Source organism: Lygodium microphyllum, chromosome 14 (assembly GCF_053477565.2).
Source record: "Lygodium microphyllum isolate KBCC chromosome 14, Lygodium_microphyllum_v1.1.10, whole genome shotgun sequence".
Lineage (NCBI taxonomy): Eukaryota > Viridiplantae > Streptophyta > Polypodiopsida > Schizaeales > Lygodiaceae > Lygodium > Lygodium microphyllum.
This window is the reverse complement of record NC_141148.1, coordinates 49,111,509-49,133,769: the sequence shown is the minus strand read 5'-3', so window position 1 is coordinate 49,133,769 and position 22,261 is coordinate 49,111,509. Positions and strand designations below refer to the sequence as shown.

Genomic DNA, 22,261 nt, shown 5'->3' with positions numbered 1-22,261 from the left:
CTATTACAATTTTATAATGTGCTCACTACTGGTTGTAATAGCTATTCAAGCTGATGTTAGTTGCAATAAATGCTTGCATAAATGGAGGCAATTTTAGTGTGTCTAACACCTCTTAGAGGTATTTTGTTTTAGAGGTTTTTATTACATTTGAGCTTATGATCTCCATTTTTGGTTAAAGTCTCATCAAATACAATGCATAGATACATATTATTCGTTTTATAATGGAAAAATGCTTCCGTTTTTCTTTTCAATATTGAATGGCTATACTATTTCGAAACAACATGTTGTATATTGTCATTTTGAAAATATGAAAACTTTTTTCTCTAAAGTTCAATGTTTTTTCTTGTCCAGAAAAGGTTATTAGGTCTAGAGTGTTCTTTGGAACTACCAATTCAACATTTTTTCTTTTGCCCAAAAAAGGTTATTACATTTGGAATGTTCTATAGAACTACCACATAAGATTGGGGATAGATATGATATTTTTAAAAATTCTAATGTGGTATTGGGGATAGATATGGTATTTTTTTCAATTTTAATGTGGTACAGAAGTATAAGTATAGATATAGACGTAGATATAGACTGATGTATTGTAGAAGTACAGATTTGTGTGTGCAGTTTTGGCAGAATTCAGTTTATATTCTCGTTTGCTGCTGAAGACAGTGAAGAGGTCTTGCCTGCGTGCGTCGAGGGACATGTTGCATGGTGATAGAGCTGCCTGCAGTCAGCAAACTCGTCAATGTGCTGCACGATTGCACTCAGAGGAAGGATCTTACCCGCGCGAGGCTTCTCCATGCCTATTTGCGCGAGTACCAGCTGGAATGGCACTCAGTCCTCGGGAACCACCTGGCCATTGCCCTGATTGAATGCGGCGGCCTCTCGGATGCCCAGCAGTTGTTCTGCCAGTTGCCGCATCGCAGCGAGCGCTCCTGGACCTCGCTCATTTCAGGCTGCATTGACTCTGGAGACTCGCAACATGCCTTCCAGCTCTATCACCTCATGCAACAGGACCATGTGCAGCCCAGTAGCTTCACATTTGTCACACTGCTGAAAACAGGTGCTCATGATGCAGCCATAGGCCGGCAATTACATGTCGACATTATCAAACAGGGGTTGGATAGAGACACTTTCATTGGCAACACTTTGGTCTGCATGTATGGCAGGCATGGCTTGCTCTTGGATGCATGTCAAGTGTTCCACAGGCTGCCTGATCGGGATTTAGTTTCTTGGAATGCCTTAATTGCTGGATATGCAGATCATGGACTTGACTCGGAAGCTCTGTGCTGTTTTACACAAATGCGGCATGAAGGTGTGTCCCCAGACGATGTTACATTTCCATGCGGACTAAAAGCTTGTGGAGCAATATGTGCCTCAGAAAAAGGCCAGCAACTTTGTGTTGAGATTACAAAAATGGGATTTGAAAAAGATGTTTTTGTTGGTAGTGCAATGGTGGATATGTATGCCAAATGTGGCTTGCTTCTAGAAGCACATCAAGTGTTTAACAAGCTTCCATCCCGAGGTGCAGTTGCATGGAATGCTTTGATTGCAGGTTATGCAGAACATGGGCTCAGTGAGGATGCATTGGTTTGTTTTCAACAGATGCAACTACAGGGTCTACCTCCAGACAACTTCACATTTGTTTGCTGTCTGAAAGCTTGTGGTGTTAAAGGAGTTTTAGATACAGGACTAGGAATACACAATGATGTGGTAAAAAAAGGGCTGGAACAAGGCCTTTATGTGGCCAATGCACTAATAGGAATGTATGGCCAATGTGGTTCTCTATCAGAAGCACAAGGTGTATTTGGCAAATTGCTTGTTAGAGACATTGTGTCATGGACTGCAATGTTACAGGCGTATGGCAACAACCATGAGGGTGACATGGCTATACGATGTTTTAAGGACATGCAAGATCAAGGGGTGAAACCTAACGCTATGACATTCACATGTCTCTTGGTGGCATGCAGCCAAGCAAGTTTCATTTTAAGGGGTCTAGAATACTTTGAGATGATGATAGAGAAATACAAAATCAAGCCAACTTTAGATCACTATGCTTGTATGATTGATCTTCTTGCAAGATCAGGCCGTGTTTACGAGGCAATGAAGCTTGTTGAAGCAATCCATTGCTTCCCCTCAGAGGATATTATGAAGACTCTTCTTAGAGCCTGTAAAATGCTTGGAGAAGTTGATCTAGGACTTAGATGCTTTCAACAGCTTGTCGAGGAAAATCAAGAAGATGCTGCAGCCTACTTATTAATGGCAGATGTTTATGCAAGTGCTGGGAGGTGGAGCAATGCAGATAGGATAGAAGAGTTCAGGAAAACTTCCAGAGCAAGAAAATTGCTTGGAAGTGCATCAATAGAGGTCAAGCAAAGGATGCAAGAGTTTATTGTTGGTAACAACCAAACCCAAGAGATACTAGAAGTCTTAGAAATTTTGAGTTCACATATAAGAAAAGAAGGCCACGTGCCAAATATAGATTTTGTATCATTACATTTATTTAATAAAGTTGATGAAGTATTGTCGTAAATAAATCACATTCTTTCATGTGAGGAACTGCTTTGCTTGCTTCTTTTGTGAGCATACTTCGCAATGCTGGATGAGAAACTGTTTTTAGCATTTTCTTTTGTTCATAAGAATGTTGGGCCTAATACACTCCTGTGGTTGAGACTTTGCAAGGTTATCTAGTGGAAATTTTAGTTTACATCTACCTTACTTCATTACAAACAGGTTGTTAAATGCAGATAATTCATCTGCAAAGGTAGATATAAAAATGTTTATTGTGCTTAGGCTAAATCTGGCAAGTGAATGAGTTAGAACTTTGTTCGTGAGCAGAAGCATTTCCTGAACAAAACAAATCATACTCATGCTTTTTTGAATGGAATAGCAACCAGTAGTGATGGGTGCAATTAGGCCCAAGCAAATTGCTTTGAGCAATTCTTGTTAATGACAGTCTAGCTGCTAAGCAACTGCACTCTTCTGTGATTGGGTTTGATTCATTGCCAATGTAGGTAATCACCTAATCTGTTTGTTTGCTTCATGTGGAGGTTTATGTGAAGCTGTGGAGATATGCTGGGGTTTGCAGAAGAAAACACAAAGTGTATAACCATGACTGAAAGACAGTGAACACAAAACACAAACTGAAGAATGAAGATAAATTGAATCAATGAAAAGTGCTGAATATAATAAATGAATAAATGAATGAATGTGCACACAATGCTCAAGGGCAGAGCTGTCGAACAGTCGATGGCTCTTGTGGGAGCAGGCTGAGGGAGGTATTGGAGTGTGTTCTCCACCGGAGATGATCCCAAGTTCAAAAACCACCAGTTGGAGCTGAAGCTGATGAAGATGATGATGCAGGCAGCAAAAATGCAGCCTGTAGGGAAGTGTCGAAGCAGTCTGTGTCCTCCAGGGGCAGTACAATAGCAGGGGAACTGATAGTCTGAAAACGTAGCTGTAGCTAGGAACAGCCTGTTAGGTGCTGGGGCAGTCAAGGAGGCTGTTGATCTGATGAAAATGGTGAGCAGCTGGCAGGCAATTGTCTGAATAGTGAAATGCAGACTGAAACTGGTTGCAATGATGCTGGAGATGATAACTGTTGCCAGCTGGGGCAAAACACAGCTGTGGCAGCTACCTAGAGTTGATTGCTAAAGCAGCAGGACGACCATGATGGCTCTAGAAGACGATGCCAGCGGGCTGGAACCAACTGCTGCTGATGGCAGCCACAAGATGATGAAGCGGCAGCAAAAGGTGATCATAGCAGCAGTTGGGGAAGAGAAGGATGCAGCCACGTGGCGGAGACCGAATGACACAGGGTGCAACCATCTATTTATAGATGAGGAAACCAACCAAAAGTGTGGGGGTTTGCTTATGGAACATTGAGGCACTTTGTGTGTTGAAGATTGAGTTTTGGGGCAAGCTAAGGTTTTACGTGTAGGTCACCTTCTTTAGCTTAGTACTCCCTGTCAGGCCCAAAATTGGAACCAAGAGGGACTATGAGGGATAACTCATCCCATTTTACCCCAAGAGGTCATGCCAAAGTAACCATAGTATCGATCAATGGGTGCAAGTTAGTTGCTCAAGAACCTACCAAAACTATAGAGGCGATGATTATCTTCCCTTGGAAGTCCAAAGGGCCACCTTGAAGAGTCCAAAGGTGCTTGAATGGCCCACCAATACCTACAAAGGTGATATAAAACCATTGAAATTCTTTGTTTGTTTGTTTTGTTTGATGAAATTGTGCCCATTGGGGGGAAGGGATGGTCGGCTCATGAATCAGAATAAGGGTGCTTGAATGGCCCACCAATACCTACAAAGGTGATATAAAACCATTGAAATTCTTTTGTTTGTTTGTTTTTGTTTGATGAAATTGTGTTCATTGGGGGAAAGGGATGGTCGGCTCATGAATCACAAAACAACTTAACCATGGATGTCAATGCCAAAGGAGGAGGAGCCTTATATTAGACTTTGTGTAGTGTTGAGAACCAAGATGAATTGATGTAGCTAAATGTAGTCTGATGATGAAGGTAAACCAGGTACCCCTCAATTGGAAGAGTTGGAGGAGTCGTGGAAGGGGACTGAGGTTGGTTTTGGAAATTGTAATGAAGGTAACTTTGGTGTGGGGTAGAATACCCTTAACTGTGGATTGTTGGATTTTGGGTGTGGGTCTAAGATCCTTGGCCTTTGAGCATCGATTGTCATCTAGAGGGTTGAGTTTTTGGAAAAACGTACAATACTTGCTCTTTTTAGGGCAATAATGTCATAAGGGTCTTTGTGATGTTTTGACTTTACCACTCCCTTTTTTCTTGAATGAAGGAGACTGATCATTGGTAGGAGGGTTGGATTGGGTCTAAGTGTCTAGATGATTTATTTGCACTCCTTGTTTTTGTCAAGGAAGGGGGTGACTCAATAGCACAAGAGGAAGGCTTCGCTTTTGAGCAATTTGGGGGGGTCGGGTGGGTTATACAATGTGCTGGAGAGGGATGCCCCATACAACTGGACCAGAGGATAGAGTATGACTCACTTGTGGGTAGGTGGGAGTCGCATAGTGCACGGTGGCATCTTGGTAACAAAGCACGAAGGTGCAAAGTGGTACATCTATGAGTAGCTCATGATGGCATAAAGCTTAAATGTTGATTAAAAACAACAATGTGCTAAGATTGGATACCTTATTGTAGGTCTAACGTAGGGTCCTACATTTAATATAGATGAATCTAGAAGTGAACTTAAAGTGGGAGGGAAGGGCATGAATTATGAATGTGAAGCACTAGACTCATACTCAAATGAAACAAAAGATATAGGATTATCTTTTTAGAGCAACTTTGATCATAGAGATTTCCTTACATCCATAGTAGTACCAATTTGGGTATCTGTGGTGACTTGTAATCGGTTCCTACATAACAGAAGAAGCAACATAGACACTATCAAGATCACACAAAAATGGATTGTATGAACCTACCTCCGAGCTTGACTGTGATGAAGATTTTGGACTTTTGTTTATATCTCCAGTGGATTGTCTTCCGTCAATCGAGAGGTGATCAATCTTGTTAGCTGAGCAATGCAAATGTGTTAGTAGTATGTACATATCGTAAGTGAGTCTGTGCAATCTAGGCGGGCATATATTATTATTCTATCATATGTTTTTTTGGCGCCAATTTTTATGTGGCCGACCAATATTTTTATTGGTCGATCTGATTTGTTGGGGGCCTTTATCATTGGCGACTTTTCTCAATTTAGGACCTATTTATAGAAGGTTGATTACTCCCTCCAATCATCTTAGTATTTCACATATGTATTGATCAGTTGGAGAGAGGGAGCTAGTGCCCACAACTAGTGACTCATTGTCTGATCTTGTACAGTCTCTTGTCATGGTATATGGATTCCATTTCTTGTGCATTTGTGTTCTGAGTTCTTTTGTTGTGTTCTTTCTTCGTAGTCTCTCTCTTCTCTCTTGTATTTGTGCACTCTATTAAAGTAGATTCTTGCACCTTAATTGCTGCACTCTCTTTTGACAAAATGAGATGCACCTTGTGAAGAAAGATGAAAAGAAGAAGAGTTGGTACATATCACGAGTAAGTCCGTGCAATCTAAGTTGGCATTTATTATTGTTTTATTAGATGCATTTTTGGCGCCAATTTTATGTGACCTACTAGTTGCTCCATATATACCTCTTCTTGCAATTCACTATGCAAGAAGGCATTCTTTACATCCATTTACTACAAACTCCAACCTTTGGGTATTGCCAAAGCAATCACACATCTAACAATTGCCATCCTAGCAACTAGACTGAATGTCTCTTTATAATTTATGCCATATGTTTGAGCATAATCTTTTGTAACCAACCTAGCTTTATACCTGCTAATAGAGCCATCTGCATTATACTTAATTTTATAGATCCACTTACAACCAATAGCTTTCTTGCCCTTAGGCAATGGTACTAGATTCAAAGTCTTATTAACTTCTAATGCAGCCATCTCCTCATCCATTGCAACATCCCAATGAGCATGACCAATAGTATCCTCAAAACAAGTGGGCTCAACATCCTCAACTACCTTTACTATATAAGCATAATGAATCACTTAGTGGAACCTTTACATTACCATGTGCTCTTTGTACATGTGGTGTCTTGACTAAAGGAATACGAAGCTCATCATCCAAATTCTTTGAACCATTGGGATCTCTAGGATGACCTGATTTTTTGGCGGCTTTTATCGCTGGTTGATTTTTCTTGATTTAGGACCTATTCATAGGTTAATTGCTCCCTTCTCCAATCATCTTAGTATTCAGCATATATAGTGATCAATTGGAGGGAGCCGGTGTCCATAGCCAGTGACTCATTGTTTGATCTTATATTGCATGTTGTCATGGTACATGGATTTAATTTCTAGTGCATCTGTGTTCTAAGCTCTTTTGCAATGTTCTTATTTCTTCACAGTGTTTTTATTCTGTAATGTGCCTGCCTATCGGTTGTCCAAGCATGTTTTTAGCGGTCCATCGAGAGACGAGTCTAAGCGACGCCACCCGCCACCCGGCACTCCCATGGAATGTCACGGGGTTTGTCGCCTAGGGTTTTTCGAGTCCGTCTCGCAACGGGATGTTTACGGCCGAACCCACTAGGATCGACCTGAAACTTTGAGTCCCTAGAGATCGAGGTCTTTTGACAGCATTCTAGCATCGGGTTTGGACATCCTACTTTACGTAGAGATAACCAAGCTGAAGCAGACCCATGCTGTACTTGGTTCAAAGAGAATGGGAAATGAGAGGGATGCGGCACTCCACCCCTTTGCCCATAGGGCATAGTCCCATTCCGGTCCCCTAAAACGGTATGAATCGGGTTTTAACCTAATGATTTCTAAACGTTGGTTGTCAGTAAAACCTTGTGAGAAGCCTTCCAGTTCTCTGGGACTACCCTGTCGTAGGACAGACTCGTCGGGGGTTCCGTCCTCCCGTTTCCCTCACTTAGCGTACTTTAGTTGTCTAATTAGCCCTATCACTTTTAGGTGTGACGCATAAAACAGCTTTCTTAATTAGCCTTTTAAAAGGACAGGGTTCGTTCATGTAATCTTATGGCATTGACACGAAAACAAATTCAAACAGGTTTCCTGGAAGTACTTACTACTAGTAATTTATCAGAGATACAAATCTTGTTTAAAAGGGACAATATCCGCAATTCGTAAGGATGTACTTAACTTCCACCAAGTTTCCACCTTGCACTAGTAACAAGGGCCCCTCGAGAATCTATCCCGAGTCACACTGATCGTCATAGTAGGACCCGGAGGCAGGGAATTTATAGCCAGAGCCCCCCTTGGCATCCAAGCGTCCTCCTACATTCAAACCAATCCACGGAGAGACCTCTCGTGGCGGGTTCGGTCCACGTTCCCGTCACTGCTATTTAGAATCCCCTTGGCTAGGGTTGGCGGCCAGCTGGGGGTGGTTTGGCGCACCCTCCAAAAGTTCAACCTGATTTACTATGCTCATTTATGAGTTTGGGGTTACACAATCTCTCTTTTTCTTTTTTTTCTTTTTAGTTGAAGCGGTGTTCCTAAATTTACTGGCACAAATAAAGGTGTAGGTGAGTGCTCAAGACATCTGCTAAGGTGGAGTCCCTCTCTTGACCCTAGCGTTCGTCCTTCTTGCCTTGGCGGTAATTTCCCATATCCTCCGAAGGATAGGGAATACCTTCATTTCGTCCCCCCCCCTTGTGTGAAGGGAATGAGCAATTATGTAATTGGATCTATATTTGATAGTTCGTGGATGGTAGCTATCTTAGCTTGCTAGCCTTTAAATCCATGTTCTTATCTTGGAAGAAACGACACTTGAACTCTCTTGTATTAACGTCAGATTGTGTCATGGTTAAAGGTGATATTTTTCAAGGTTGTTTCAGCTTTATCGGGGCCAGATTTAGAATAAAGACCATTGAGTGTTTTATTTGTCTCATGGTCCCCTTATGAAGTAACAATAGATTGGCTTGATTTCTTTAAAACCCTAAATAAGTGGAGTTGAGCCCTATCCTTGCGTATATAGGGTTCATTTTTATTGAACGGCTCTTGAGCAACTATTAGTATTTTGTATGTGCGGTTTATAGTTATGTTCAAGATGAATCCCTAGCAGCGTAACTAAAACTGATCATGATGCCACGCAATCTAGAGGCGTCTCTTCCCCAAGACAATGCTGCAATGCAGACCTTTGCTTTTGGGAATTCATTTCGATGTGCTTATGCAAAACACAAATAGAGACTTGTATTTTTTCTTTTGGGTGGAGGACGTGAAGTTATCAGGCCTAAGGCAAAAGTGAACCACTTTCCTTTGAAGGTTTATAGGGGCCTAATACCTGTTTTAGTATTGCAATGGCCTAGATATACTTAACCGTTATCGTAGCAATTTAGGAACTTCATGTACTTGATTCAAGCCGTCACTTCTACCTTTCCAATTTCACAAATTTCGTGATTCAAAGAAAAAAAGTACGATTTCCACTTAATTGACGAATATGCATAAGTGTTTTAACAACCCATTTTTCAGTACCTTCAAGCATGCTAATATTAGTGCATAATCTAAAGCATTACGAGCACAATCAATAAGGTCCTTGATTTTTTTTTGTGTGCATGAATGCAAAATCTTTCGTGCAATTTTACTCGTTCAAAACACACCAAAGTGCGAGTAGACACAATTTCCAATATGATTAAACGATGTAAACTAAATGGTGGTTAGTTATCACAGACTTTCACCCAGTACCTTTCCCTTCCCAATGAAGGCGGCTCATGTCCTTAAGGCCTCCCATCAGGGTAGGATTTATGGGACGCACTTGATTACCAAGTGACGCGGTTCCTTGACCCGTAGCTCTATCGGTTGAAGCGGGATTCGTGTTCGATTGGACCTTACTTCGCTTGGGAGGCATCATATGATTTGGCTTTTGCTTCGCGGCTACGCACCCAGGTTACGAGAGAGACGGCTCCTCGTGGAAGGGACTCGTCTGCGAGGACCTTCTCCAAGAGGGGGGAAGAAAGAAAGACGGCAAGCTCGGAGTTCTTCAAAGAGGAAAAAAAAACAATTTCCGTCTCTCTCTCTCTCTCTCTCTCTCTTCTCTTACTCTCCCTTTCCCTCTCTTTTCTCTCTCTCTCTCTCTCTCTCTCTCTCTCTCTCTCTCTCTCTTTTCTCTTACTCTTCCTCTTTCCCCTTATTCTCCCTTCCTCTCTCTCTCAGAGTTTTTTTTTCTTTCCCAGCGTGAAGGGTCCCCCTATCTCTCTACGCTTAAGCTCTTTTTTTAGGGCCTTGGGGGGGGATTTAGTAAGGTATGGGGGTCCTCCCCCTCCCTCTCTTGCCTCCTCTCGGTACGTGGCACTTCCCCTTGCCCCTCTAGGGCACGCGGCAGCCCCAGCCCCCCCCTTCTTGCCCCTCCAGGGCACGTGGCACCCTCCCTGCCCCGTCGATCACGGCAGCCCCCTCCCCTCACGCCGTCCGCCAGTTGGCGGCGTAACCGGGGGGGGGGGGGGGGGTTGATTCTCTTTAAAAGAAAAAAAAATTCATTAAAGGAGAGGGAGGGAGGTCGGTGGGAAGAAGGGGGGGGAATGTTACATTCTTCCCCCCTTAAGGAATCGAGATGTCCTTATCTTGAAAGGATTTTGGGGGTATTGTTGGTTGAGAGTACTCTCGTCAATCCATGTGGCATCTTCTTCTGGAAAGTCCTTCCATTGGATGAGGTACTCCTTGAGGATTCTACTTCTCAATCTCTTTTCTCGAATGTCTAGGATTCTAGCTGGCCAAAGATCAAGGACTCCTTGGCTTGGCATTCCAACTTGTTGATCATTGAGTATATGGCTAGGATTTAATACATATTTCTTTAGTAGGCTAACATGAAATACATTGTGAACCTTTACGTTCTCAGGGAGTTGGAGTTTGTAGGCATTGGGTCCTAGGCATTTGAGGATCCTGTAGGGTCCGCAATACCTTGGACTTAGTTTTTTAAATTCCCCCAATGACAGGGAACTCCTCTTAGGCCGTACACGAATAAAAACCATGTCTCCCTCATTGAAGAGTCGCTCTTGTCTATTTAGATCTGCATAGGCTTTCTGGCTATCCTTAGCGGCTCTAATGTCTTGTCTGATGGTCTTAACCTGCTCATCCATTTCCTCGAGCATTTCCGTAGAAGCTTCTACTCTTAAAGTAGGATCTGAAAAGTTCAATGGGTAACGGCAATCATGCCCATACAATGCTTGAAAAGGTGTCATTTGGATGCTTTGTTGGTAGGAAGCATTATAGGCGAACTCTACTAATGGTAGATATTGAATCCATTTCTTGGGTTCGCGACAACAATATGCTCTAAGGATATCTTCAATGTTTTGATTGACTCTCTCTGTTTGGCCGTCAGTTTGAGGGTGATAGGCTGTGCTGAAACAGAGTTGAGTCCCGATGTCCCCGAACATTCCTCTCTAGAAGTGAGATGTGAAGAGGGAGTCGCGGTCACTAACGATCCTTCTAGGCAACCCATGGAGCTTGAATATCTCCTTGATGAACAGTCTGGCATATGAAGCTTTATAATTTGTCTTGATTGGAATGAGGTGTGCAACCTTGGTTAGCATATCTACTATAACCATAATTGAGTTGTAGCCCTCTTGCACTGAGGGTAACCCAATAACAAAATCCACGCTGATAAATTCCCACTTCATTTGGGGGATGTCAAGAGGTTGTAGCTTCCTAGGCATCTTGACATGTTCCATCTTGATGCGCTGGCAAGACAAACATTCCGTGATATATTTAAGCACATCTCCCTTAAGCCTTTCCCAATGGTAGCTTTTTTTGACTGTGTTGAGGGTCTTGATATCTCCGGGATGGCCTGAAAAGGGGGAGTCATGTGCTTCCCAAAGTATTCTCTGTTTAAGTTTCTTGCTGGAGGGTATGCATAATCTTTTCTTGAAATAGACAAGTCCCTCATTGACGGAGAATTCTTGATATTTGACCTTAAGTTTTGGGTTTTGGTTCCTTCCCAAAATTTCCTTTATCATCACCAGATATTCCGGATCATGGCTAGCTTCTTCCTTGGCTAGTTCAAGGATAGGGTTGCTAGGTATTGACACCATAGTTGCCAAAGATTCGGCCATTGAGGGTTCCTCCATGATAAGAGAGTTGAGGAATGCCTTGCGACTTAGAGCGTCAACGACCACATTCTCTTTGCCGAGTCGATACTTGATCTCAAAATCATACTCCTATAGAACTTCTATCCAACGACGTTGCCTCATGTTGAGGTCGGTCTGGGTGAAGATCCATTTAAGGCTCTTATGGTCCGTGATCAAAGAAAACTTGTTACCAAGCAAGTAATGTCGCCAAAGTTTGAGGGCGTGGATCATTGCTAGCAGTTCCAGGTCATGGGTGGCATAATTCCTCTCATGGGGTTTTAGCTTCCGTGAGGAATAAGCTACAGGATGACCTTCTTGCATTAATACACATCCCAGTGCAAGTGTGCTAGCATCCGTGACAACTTCAAACTCCTTGCTTAAGTCAGGGAGCTTCAGAATTGGTGCTCTCACCAAGCTATGCTTGAGTTGATCTAAACTTGCTTGTTCAGAGGGCATCCACACTATGGCAACTTGTTTTTTCAGTAAATTTGTGAGGGGAGCTGTGATTAAAGCATAGTCCTTAATGAAGATCGTGTACCATCTTGTTAATCCAAGAAAGCCACGCACTTCTTTAATAGTAGTCAGTGGAGACCACTCTTGGACATCCTTAACCTTGGTAGGGTCTACAGAGATCCCTTCATTTGACACAATAAATCCGAGATATTCAATGTGCCTTCTTAAGAAGGCGCACTCTCTCTTCTTAGCATAGAGCTTATGAGTCCTCATGGTCTCAAGGACGATGTGAACTTGGGACTCATGATTCGCCGCCTCCTTAGAATAAACCAAGGTGTCATCAAAGAAGACGAGTACGAAATCGTCGAGGTGTGGTCTAAAAATGTCATGCATTAGCCTGTTAAAGGTGGCGGGGGCATTAGTCAATCCAAAAGACATTACTGTGAATTCAAAATAACCATATCTGGTATTGAATGCCGTCTTTGGAATATCCTTATCCTTGACGCGAATCTGATAATACCCTGACCTTGAATCAATCTTGGAGAAGATTTTTGCTCCCTGCAGTCGATCGAGTAACTCATCTATCCTTGGAATGGGGTATTTATTTTTGCTGGTTACTTGGTTTAGGCCTCTATAATCAATGTAGATTCGAAGTGTACCATCCTTCTTCTTTTGAAACAAGACTGGAGCTCCCCAAGGAGAACTGCTAGGGCATATGTACCCTTGGTCCTTGAGTTGTTCCTTTAACTCAATGGCCTCAAGAATGGACATCTTGTAGGGCCTTTTCGCAACTAGAGCAGCTCCTGGGATTAGCTTAATCTCATGATCCACTTCCCTAGGTGGTGGTAATTCAGTCAATTCCTCTGGGAACACATCCACATATTTCTTTAGCCATGATGGTTCTTCATTAGTGTCTTCTGCCTGATCGGGTTTGTTTAGCTTGATCAGGTAGACGGGTAATCCCTTCCTTATTCCTTGAACTATTCGCGTTGCCTTAGCTAGCTAGATCTTTGGTTTACTTGCTTCACCTTGTGTTGTAACTAGCTCACCCTTAGGATTTCGAAAGGAGACTTGGCCCTTTCCACAATGAATGTAAGCATCATTGGGGATTAGCCAATCCATCTCGAGTAGACATTCATGGACACCTAGATTCATTACTTTGAACTTAACAGTTGTGGACTCGTTTCCGAGTAGTAATTCTACCTTAGCAGTTTGTCTAGTGCAAGTGATTTCTCGCCCATTTGCTAGTTCGACAAGCAAAGTAGGTGCAACTACAATGGCTATCCCTAACCTTCTTACACACGTCGGTGAAATGAAAGAATAAGTGCTCCCATAATCAATCGGGGTTTTGAATTCCTTACCCTGGTAGTCCGATGGTGTTTGAATCACTGAGAATTGAAGGTTCAGCCTCTTCTTATGGAGAGCGGCATGAACGGTTGCCCTCTCAATCTCGGCTTACATGCACGGATCTTCTTCTTCATCTAATCCTTTAATGGTAATATTAAAAGTTTTTGCCCTTCCCAATGCTGCACGACCGCGGCCACGGGTAGCCCTGGCTTGGCCTCAGAATTTCCCTTGACGGTGGTCCCCGCCAAGCTTGGGACATTCCATTTTGAAGTGCCTAGGTTCATTGCAGTGGAAACAACGCAGGCTTTGATCACTTCTTTGAGTGGGGACAAAGTCATTGATTGCATTTGCTCTTGGCTTCTTCCATTGGCCTTGACCCTGCTCTTGCGCCCTTTTAATTTGAGCTCTCGACATTCCCGAATTTTTGTCTCTGAAAGCCCAAGTTCTGGATTTTGGCTGGACTTCTTGAGCAATAGGTCTTGCTCTTATCAATGCATCTTGCAAATCCGAAGGACACATTGATTCCAATAGAGTGATTATAGGCGGATTCAACCCATCACAAAACTTCGAGACCTGCTGGGGGATGCTCATTGTCGGGGCATATTTTAGCAAGGAAACAAATTTCGAGTAGTATGATTCCAGAGACAGGCCCAACTGCCTCAACTTAAAGAACTCATTCATCTTCTGAGTTCTATACGCAGGTGGCATATACCTTCCCTGCACTGCTTCCTTTAGTTTTTCCCAAGTTATTGTGCTTTCAGTGAGACTGCTTGGTCTTTACATCATTGCTTTCACCACAGCCTAGCCTTGCCGGTGAGCTTGAGCTTAGCAATCATGGCTTGGTTCAAAGGTGCTGTTCCGGCTGCACTAAAATAGTCCTCCATGGATTCAATCCATATTTCAGCATCAACTTCAATAATCTTCCCCTTTCCATCAAATTCTGGTGGTTTAATTTGTTTGAGAAGAAAATTCTTCTCTTGTATCTTTGCTGGGCTCAGCGCGGTAACAGGGTTCTGGATCTGCGCTTGGGGATATATCTGATTACCATTTAAACTTTCGTGTGTTAGGTTTGCATTTACACACCCCTATACAACTTAAATCAGTGTGCACATATTCTTCCATTGCAACTATGCAACCATTCAAATGAACATAAAATTCTTATTTAACCATAGGGAAACGTAAGCCTTAAGTACAATTATTCCGGAATGGATAGGGTTTGACTGAGATGATTTTTTTCTTCTTAGGAGTTACATTAGCGCTAGGTGTAATTCCCTATTGGAATTAGCTACAGGGACAGAATAGTAGTATGGATTGGGAGAATGGATTCTCAGGAAGCGATAAGTCATGGAAAGTTCAAGAAATCCTTGTTTTTGATAGCCATGATGTTCATTTTGCCCCATTACTTTAATCTGTCTGTTGGTAAAATTTTAACCACCTCTTCGTAGATGTAGCGGTTTTGATCGACTTGCCGGCATCCAATGTGTAGGGTTGAGTTCACATGAGCCTCATGGAAGATGAATAACTTGATAATCTTCAAGTCTTCCAACCACTTTACCCTCTTTAGATTGTTTTGAAGATAGGTGAGTCGGGTGGCGTCTATGTAGCAGTATCCCACGCTCTAAGTCCAACGCCTTTCCACATACGTCGGTGAGGGTTTGTAGAGCCGATCCAGGATCCCTATCATGTCGGACCGTCTGCGATAGCTTGAAGAGTTCATAGTTGTTTTGAACATGATATGAATACGAGGAACTTGCTCCATGCCTCGTAAGTCTGGAAGCGGCAACAATCCACAAGTGAGTAAAAAGAAAGAAAAACATTTCCTACTGAAAAGAACGCCTCTCTCTTCTCGATTTTTGTCCTAACTGTTTTAATCGTTGGTCCGGCTCTGATACCAATTGTAACGTGCCTGTCTATCGGCTGTCCAAGCACGTTTTTAGCGGTCCATCGAGAGACGAGTCTCAGCAACGCCCGCCCGGTATTCTCATGGAATGTCACGGGGTTTGTCGCCTAGGGTTTTTTGAGTCCGCCTCGCAACGGGATGTTTGCTGCCAAACCCACTAGGATTGACCTAAAACTTTGAGTCCCTAGAGGTCGAGGTCTTCTGATAGCATTCTAGTATCGGGTTTGGACATCCTACTTAACGTAGAGATAACCAAACTGAAGCAGACCCATGCCGCACTTGGTTCAAAGAGAATAGGAAACAAGAGGGATGCGGCACTCCACCTCTCTGCCCATAGGGCATAGTCCCATTCCGGTCCCCTAAAACATCATGAATCGGGTTTCTAACCTAACGATTTCTAAGCGTCAGTCATCAGTAAAACCTTGTGAGAATCCTCCCAGTTCTTTGGGACCACCCTGCCATAGGACAGGCCCGTCGGGGGTTCCGTCCTCCCGCTTCCCTCACTTAGTGTACTTTAGTTGTCTAATTAGCCCTATCACTTTTAGGTGTGACGTGTAAAAACTTCCTTAATTAGTCTTTTAAAAGGACAGGGTTCGTTCACATAATCTTATGGCATTGACACGAAAACAAATTCAAACAGGTTCCCTGGAAGTACTTGCTACTAGCAATTTATTAGAGATACAAATCTTGTTCAAAAGGGACAATATCCGCAATTCGTAAGGATGCACTTAACTTCCACCAAGTTTCCACCTTGCACTAGTAACAAGGGCCCCTCGAGAATCTATCCTGAGTCATGCTGATTGTTTGAGTAGGACCCGGAGGTAGGGAATTTACAGCATCCGAGCGTCCTCCTACGTTCAAACCAATCCATGGAGAGACCTCTCGTGGCGGGTTTGGTCCACGTTCCCATCACGGCTATTTAGAACTCTCTTGGCTAGGGTTGGCGGCCAGCTGGGGGTGGTTTGGCGCGCCCTCCAAAAGTTCAACCTGATTCACTATGCTCATTTATGAGTTTGGGGTTACATAATCTCTCTTTTTCTTTTTTTTTCTTTTTAGTTGAAGCAGTGTTCCTAAATTTACAAGTATAAACAAAGGTGTAGGTGAGTGCTCGAGACATCTGCTAAGGTGGGGTCCCTCTCTTGACCCTAGCGTTCGTCCTTCTTGCCTTGGCGGTAATTTCCAATATCCTCCGAAGGATAGGGAATACCTTCATTTCGTCCCCTCCCCCACTATGTGAAGGGAACGAGCAATTATATAATTGGATCTATATCTGATAGTTCGTGGATGGTAACTATCTTAGCTTGCTCCCCACGCTTAAACCCTTTTTATAGGGTCTTGGGGGGGGGGGGGGGGGGGCGGGGATTTAGTAAGGTATGGGGGTCCTCCCCCTCTCCCTCCCCCTCCCCCTCTTGCGACGACACATGGCAGTCCCTCCTGCCTCCTCCTCTCGGTACGTGGCACTTCCCCTTGCCTGTCTAGGGCACGCGGCAGCCAGGCGCCGCCCCCCCCCCCCCCCAGGGCACGTGGCACCCTCCCTACCCCGTCGATCACGGCAGCCCCCTCCCCTCACGCCGTCCGCCAGTTGGCGGCGGAACCAGGGGGGTTTGATTCTCTTTTTTTTTCAAAAAAAGTTCATTAAAGGGGGGGGAGGTCATATGGTGGGAAGGAGGGGGGAAATGTTACATGTTCTCTCTTGTGTTTGTGGTCTATTATAGTAGATTCTCATGCTTCCATTGCTGTATCCATTTTTGACGAAATGAGATGCACCTTGTGAAGAAATATATAAAGAAGAGTTGGGCTTCGGTGAATAATCCCTAGAAGAAAAGTTGAAAATGGAGCGTTGTTCTTCACATCAAGACCATAATGGCTTCACATGTCCATGAAGGAGAGACTTGATAAAACATCAGAGAACCCCAAGAGGGAGTGATTTGAACTATCGTGAGTTAGTGGGTGACGTATAGTGTAGTCAAATAAGCAATCCATGATAGCCTTAGATACTCTTTAGCCTTTAGAAGAGTGCTGACTTTGGTACCATGTGGAGAAATGCCAGGGTTTGCAAAAGAAAACATAGTGGTGACCATGATTGAACATTGAACACAAACACTAATGCAAAACGCAAAAGTGAATAATGACAATAAACTGAAATGTGTACACATCACTTAAGGGCAAAGCTGTCCAACAGCCGATGGCTGTTGTGGGAGAAGACTGAAGGAGATGTGTGAATGTATTGTACACTTGAGATGGATCCGGAGTCCAAAAACCACTAGTCAGAGCTGAAATGGATGAAGATGATGATGCAGGCAGCAAAAACTTGGTTTGTAGGGAAGTGTTGGAGCAGTGTGTGTCGTCCAAGAGCAGTGCAGCAACAGGGTGGCTGGTCAGTCTGAAAATGCAGCTGTCCATGATGGCTCGATGAGAGGGCGGCAGCTGGGAACAACCTCTCAGGTGCTGGCTCATTCTTGGAGGCTGTCTGTCCAATGAAAAAGGTGACCAGCAGGCAGGCAATTGTCTGAAACAGTGAAACATAGGCTGAAACTGATCATGATGATGCTGGAGATGATGAGAGATGTCAGCTGGGGCAAAATGCAGCTGTGGGAGCAACTTGGAGTTGATGGTGACAGCAGTAGGATGACCATGGCAGCTCAGCAGCTGGGGAGGAGAAGCATGCAGTCATGCTATGGAGACAGAATGAAGCAGAATGCAAGTGACTATGCACACCATCTATTTATGGACAAGGAACCAACCAAAAGTGTGGGGGGGTGTATGAGACACTGAGGCACTTTGTGCAAAAAAGTGAGTATTGGGGCTTTTTAACCGGGCTAATGAAGGTTTAATGTATAATGCACCTTTTTAGCTTTACATAATCAAATATGGTCTTTTGTGTGATATCAAAAGCAAACATTTATGCATTTCATGCAATCATCTCAGGCTACGCTTGTCTTGGGCCATATGAGTGCATCCTTGACATGCATAAAAAAGTTGGATGAGAGGGTTTAGGCCATCTGACTTCATTTTTGTATCAGTTCTACAGACTTGCACTGATGCTGTAACAGTTGAGCAAGGAATGATGATCCATGAATATGCAATAAGAACTGAGTTGGAATTAGAGGTTAAGATTGGGAGCATGTTGGCGAAGATGTTTCCAAACTGTGGAAGGTTGGCAGAAAAAAATAGGGTCTTTGACAACCTTTGTAGTCAAGATGTGGTGTAATGGTACATTGATTGCAGGGTATGCCTGACATGGTAACTGAGCCCTTGTGTTTGAATAGAGGCAAAAGGATGGTATACTGCCAGATAAAGTTACATATTCCTGTGTTTTGAAAACCTGTGGCAGCATTGGAGCTATTGAACAAGGTAGCTTGCACACAATCAGATAATTGCTAGTGGAGTTCAAGTTAATGTACTTGTCGGAGATACCCTTATAGATATGTTTACAAAATGCGAAAATCTCCTAGCTGCACATCAAGTGTTTGATGGGTTACTGGACAAGAATGTGATTTCTTTGAGCACATGGATTGGTGCGTATGTGCAATGTGAGCTTAATTCTTTCGCTTTGGAGCTGTTTACAAAGATGCAAAGCACAGGGTGAATCCACACAAAATTTGGAAGTCTACAAGAGGCACATTCATTATTGAAAGGACCTCAGAAGTGGATGTGTTCTCGTCATGGAGTGCACTGATTTCATGATATGTTCATGCAGGTCTTTTTTTCCGAGAAATGCTCATGCAGATCTTTGTCATACAACCTTAGAATTTTATGAAAAACTGTATCAGGAAAGTACTAAGACAATGCTACATTTTCATGCATCTTGAAAGCATGTCCCACTACAGGAGCCACAACACGGTAACATGGTCAGAAATGGCTACTGTTTAGATAGTAGAAACCATTAAAGGAATGGAACTTGGGATGCAATGATTAAGGGATATGCTCAATCTGTTTGAGAAAATGCTGTGGGATAGTTCTATGTGCTTAGGTGTTTTGGGAGCTAGTGGAAATTTAGCAGTGTCACAGGAGGAACTCATTCATGACCTAGTCATCAGAAGTGCAGTTGAGAAGGATGAGTTTATTAGGAATTGTCTAGTGGACATGTTTTTTGAACGTGTGGTTACATGACAGAGGTCCGCGCAGCGTTTTAAAGGCTTTTCAAACATCATCTAGTGTCAGGGAATGTGATGATAGTAGGGCATGTACAGAATAAAAATTTCAACCGCTCTTGAGTTTTTTTGAAAAATGCAACACAAGGGCAGTAAGCCTGACAGGGTCACATATTCAAACATCTTAAAAGCTTGCAGCAGTTTTGGGTGTCATGACCTGTAAAGAAAATACCCTAACACAGAAGCATAAATAGAAACCGTATGACAAAGCACAGACTGATAAAGAACACAGTTAGGGTAACTCAGAGACAATGAACACAGTTAATAAATGAAATGATATGACTACTAATAATACGATGCTCATACAGCAAACACACTATGCAGTGAATGAATATTGAACCTCGAACTCCTGTATCTCAAGGATCAAGGTAGGGGTAATGAGCAGGAGAGTGTGTCGTACTCCGAACGGATTTGGAATCGCAGCAAGGCAGCCTCTGGATGTCGAACACTAGCAAATGCAGCAGTGAGAAGTTGGATCTGATGCAAATAGTAGTGAGGAGAGAGAAAGACTAAAAACGCAGGCAGGACAGGCTGCAGGAGAGAGAAAAACTGCAGCGATTGCAGCAGGAGAGAGAAAACTATCAGGGCGGCAGCTGGGGCCTGTAAATGTAGTTGTTTGCTGATGTGGCAAGCTGTACGACAATAGTGCAGATGATCAGCAATTAGTCGCCAGGCAAAAACAACAGCAATTAGCGTGTGGAGGGTCGGAAACAGGCGCCAAACTGTAGGGAACAGTGATGGACAGCAAGGGCTAAGATGTTCTCCGCGAACGGGGTGTGGGTAGCAAGCTGATAACACCTGAAACCTGCAAAAACGAGATTGACGAAGAGTGGAGGGCTGGTTGCCAATTTATAGAAAATTAGGGTTCTAGATCCTCTCCCACTTAACTCTCTCGATCCGCTCCCCGTTTTAGGGTTTTGGCTAAAATAAGCCTAAAATAAGCATGTTTTGGGGCTGTTTAAGTGGCTAAGAGAAATTCTTAGCACAACACCCCCTCTCAGGCCCAAAATAGGGTGAGAAAAGTAGACCAGCCTAAATTTTGATTACCCCAAGGTGTCCTACCCCAAAGCAGCTAGGGCATCAGACAAAGGGTGCATGTCGGCTGCCCAGTGGCCTACCAAGACTACAGAGGCGATGATTATCTTACCAAGGGAGCCCAAGTGATCACCCTAGAGAGGCCAGGGCATCAGACCAAGGGTGCTCGGCGGCTGCCCAAGGGCCTACCAAGTCCTACAAAGGCGGATAAAATCAATGGGTTTTTTTTTTTTGAAATGTTTTGAAAATACATAAGTAATATAGGGGCAGCAGCTGATTAAGTGACAGATAGAAAAAGATAAAGAGAGTTTTAAACCCAAGTCAAGCATGAAACTAGTAGACCAATCCCTTGCACTGACTAGGATAAATGTCTAAGGATGAGAACAAGTGTGTGTATGTGCCAATCATGCGGTGAATATGTAGAAAGGCAAAAAAGAGGATGGTGGGCTTAGCAAGACAAGCAAAACAAGCAAGCAAGGGTAGGAAAACTGTCGTTAGGAGAACTGCCATGTGCTATGCTACGAATATGGTGGATCCAAGAGTCGACCACTCCAAAAGACTGAAAAGGGATAAATGCGCACAGATGCATGTTTACATGAACAGAATGCCAATGCATGGGGTAATGCAAAGGGAGATGCAAGATGTCATGCTCATGCAATATGCTATGCAACGGTGCCACTGGGACAATGCCCTCGCAAGGGAATTGTTCACTTGTCCAAGTGTCCTTTTACAATTAGGTCATCCTGACAGTGCGGATGAAGTTACAAATGCCCATAATATAAGATAAAAGAATAAGTGAATGTAATGTCTAAAAATTGTAAGCATCATCACTGTTACGATCAAGAGTAGAAGCCGCCCCCTCTCAAACTGGAAGGGAAAGTAAGAGGGAAGCACCCTCTCCTCGTCAAGCTGAAGAAGTACGGGAGGGTGTATCCAAGCTGATCCTAGGTAGCAAGTACTGAAGAACCGGCCGGTTGACCGCTTTGGTCAAGATATCTGCAAAATTATCTGATGAAGGCACAAACTCTAGGTGAATAGTGCCTAGCTCAACCTGCTCTCTGGAAAAGTGGAAGTGGACTCCCACATGCCGTGTCCGTGGTGTGATGATCGGATTGCGCGCAAGGGCAGTGGCACTCTGATTATCGCAGTAGACAAGTGTGGAAGAGTTGCATGGAAAATGAAGCGCCACCAGTAAACTCCTCAGATAGATGGCCTCGGTGGTGCCATCGAAGAGAGCCTGGTACTTATCCTCGGTCATGGAAGCCGCCACCGTCTCTTGCTTATAGCTGGACCAAGAAATGGGAGACGTGCCCAAGGTAAACAGGTAGCCGCGATGGGAATGCCGGGTGTCAGGATCTCCTGTCCAATCAGAATCAGTGTACCCTTGCAAACATAAACTAGAACCATATATTAGGCCATAAGAAAAAGTACACGGAAAATAACGCAACACACGAAGACATGAAATCCAATGTGACATCCTAGGTGCTGTGAAATATTGACTAAGTATGCTAACTGAGTAAGCTAAATCTGGCCTAGTGTGAATTAACCAAAGAAGTTTTCCTACAACAGAACGATAGGTGTTTGCATCGAAGGGCTGACGTAGGGTATCCTTCAACAAGTGGACAGTAGGATCAAGAGGCGTGGCCACTGGCCGTGTCTGATCCGAAGTGTACTGTTCCACAAGCTGAAGTGCGTACTTCTGTTGTGACACACAAATACATCCTCCAGAACGAACTACCTCCATCCCCAAAAAATAGGACAACAAACCAA

The 22,261-nt window shown here is 43.5% G+C and overlaps 1 protein-coding gene across 1 annotated transcript; it reads left to right on the top strand.

The window, feature by feature from the left end:
* Positions 1-699: 699 nt before the first annotated feature.
* On the top strand, positions 700-3,632 carry LOC148025584 (pentatricopeptide repeat-containing protein At2g33680-like). Its single transcript, XM_087691995.1, has 3 exons — positions 700-2,389; positions 3,322-3,434; positions 3,522-3,632. Exons 1-3 carry the CDS (start codon positions 700-702, stop codon positions 3,630-3,632), a joined length of 1,914 nt encoding a protein of 637 aa, XP_087548121.1.
* The last annotated feature ends 18,629 nt before the right edge of the window (positions 3,633-22,261 follow it).

Coding starts and splice junctions, on each gene's coding strand:
- LOC148025584 (XM_087691995.1), top strand. CDS start 700: ATGGTGATAGAGCTGCCTGCAGTCAGCAAACTCGTCAATGTGCTGCAC. Junction 2,390..3,321: donor GATGCAAGAGTTTATTGTTG/GTAACAACCAAA, acceptor AAAAACCACCAG/TTGGAGCTGAAGCTGATGAA. Junction 3,435..3,521: donor CAATAGCAGGGGAACTGATA/GTCTGAAAACGT, acceptor AATGGTGAGCAG/CTGGCAGGCAATTGTCTGAA.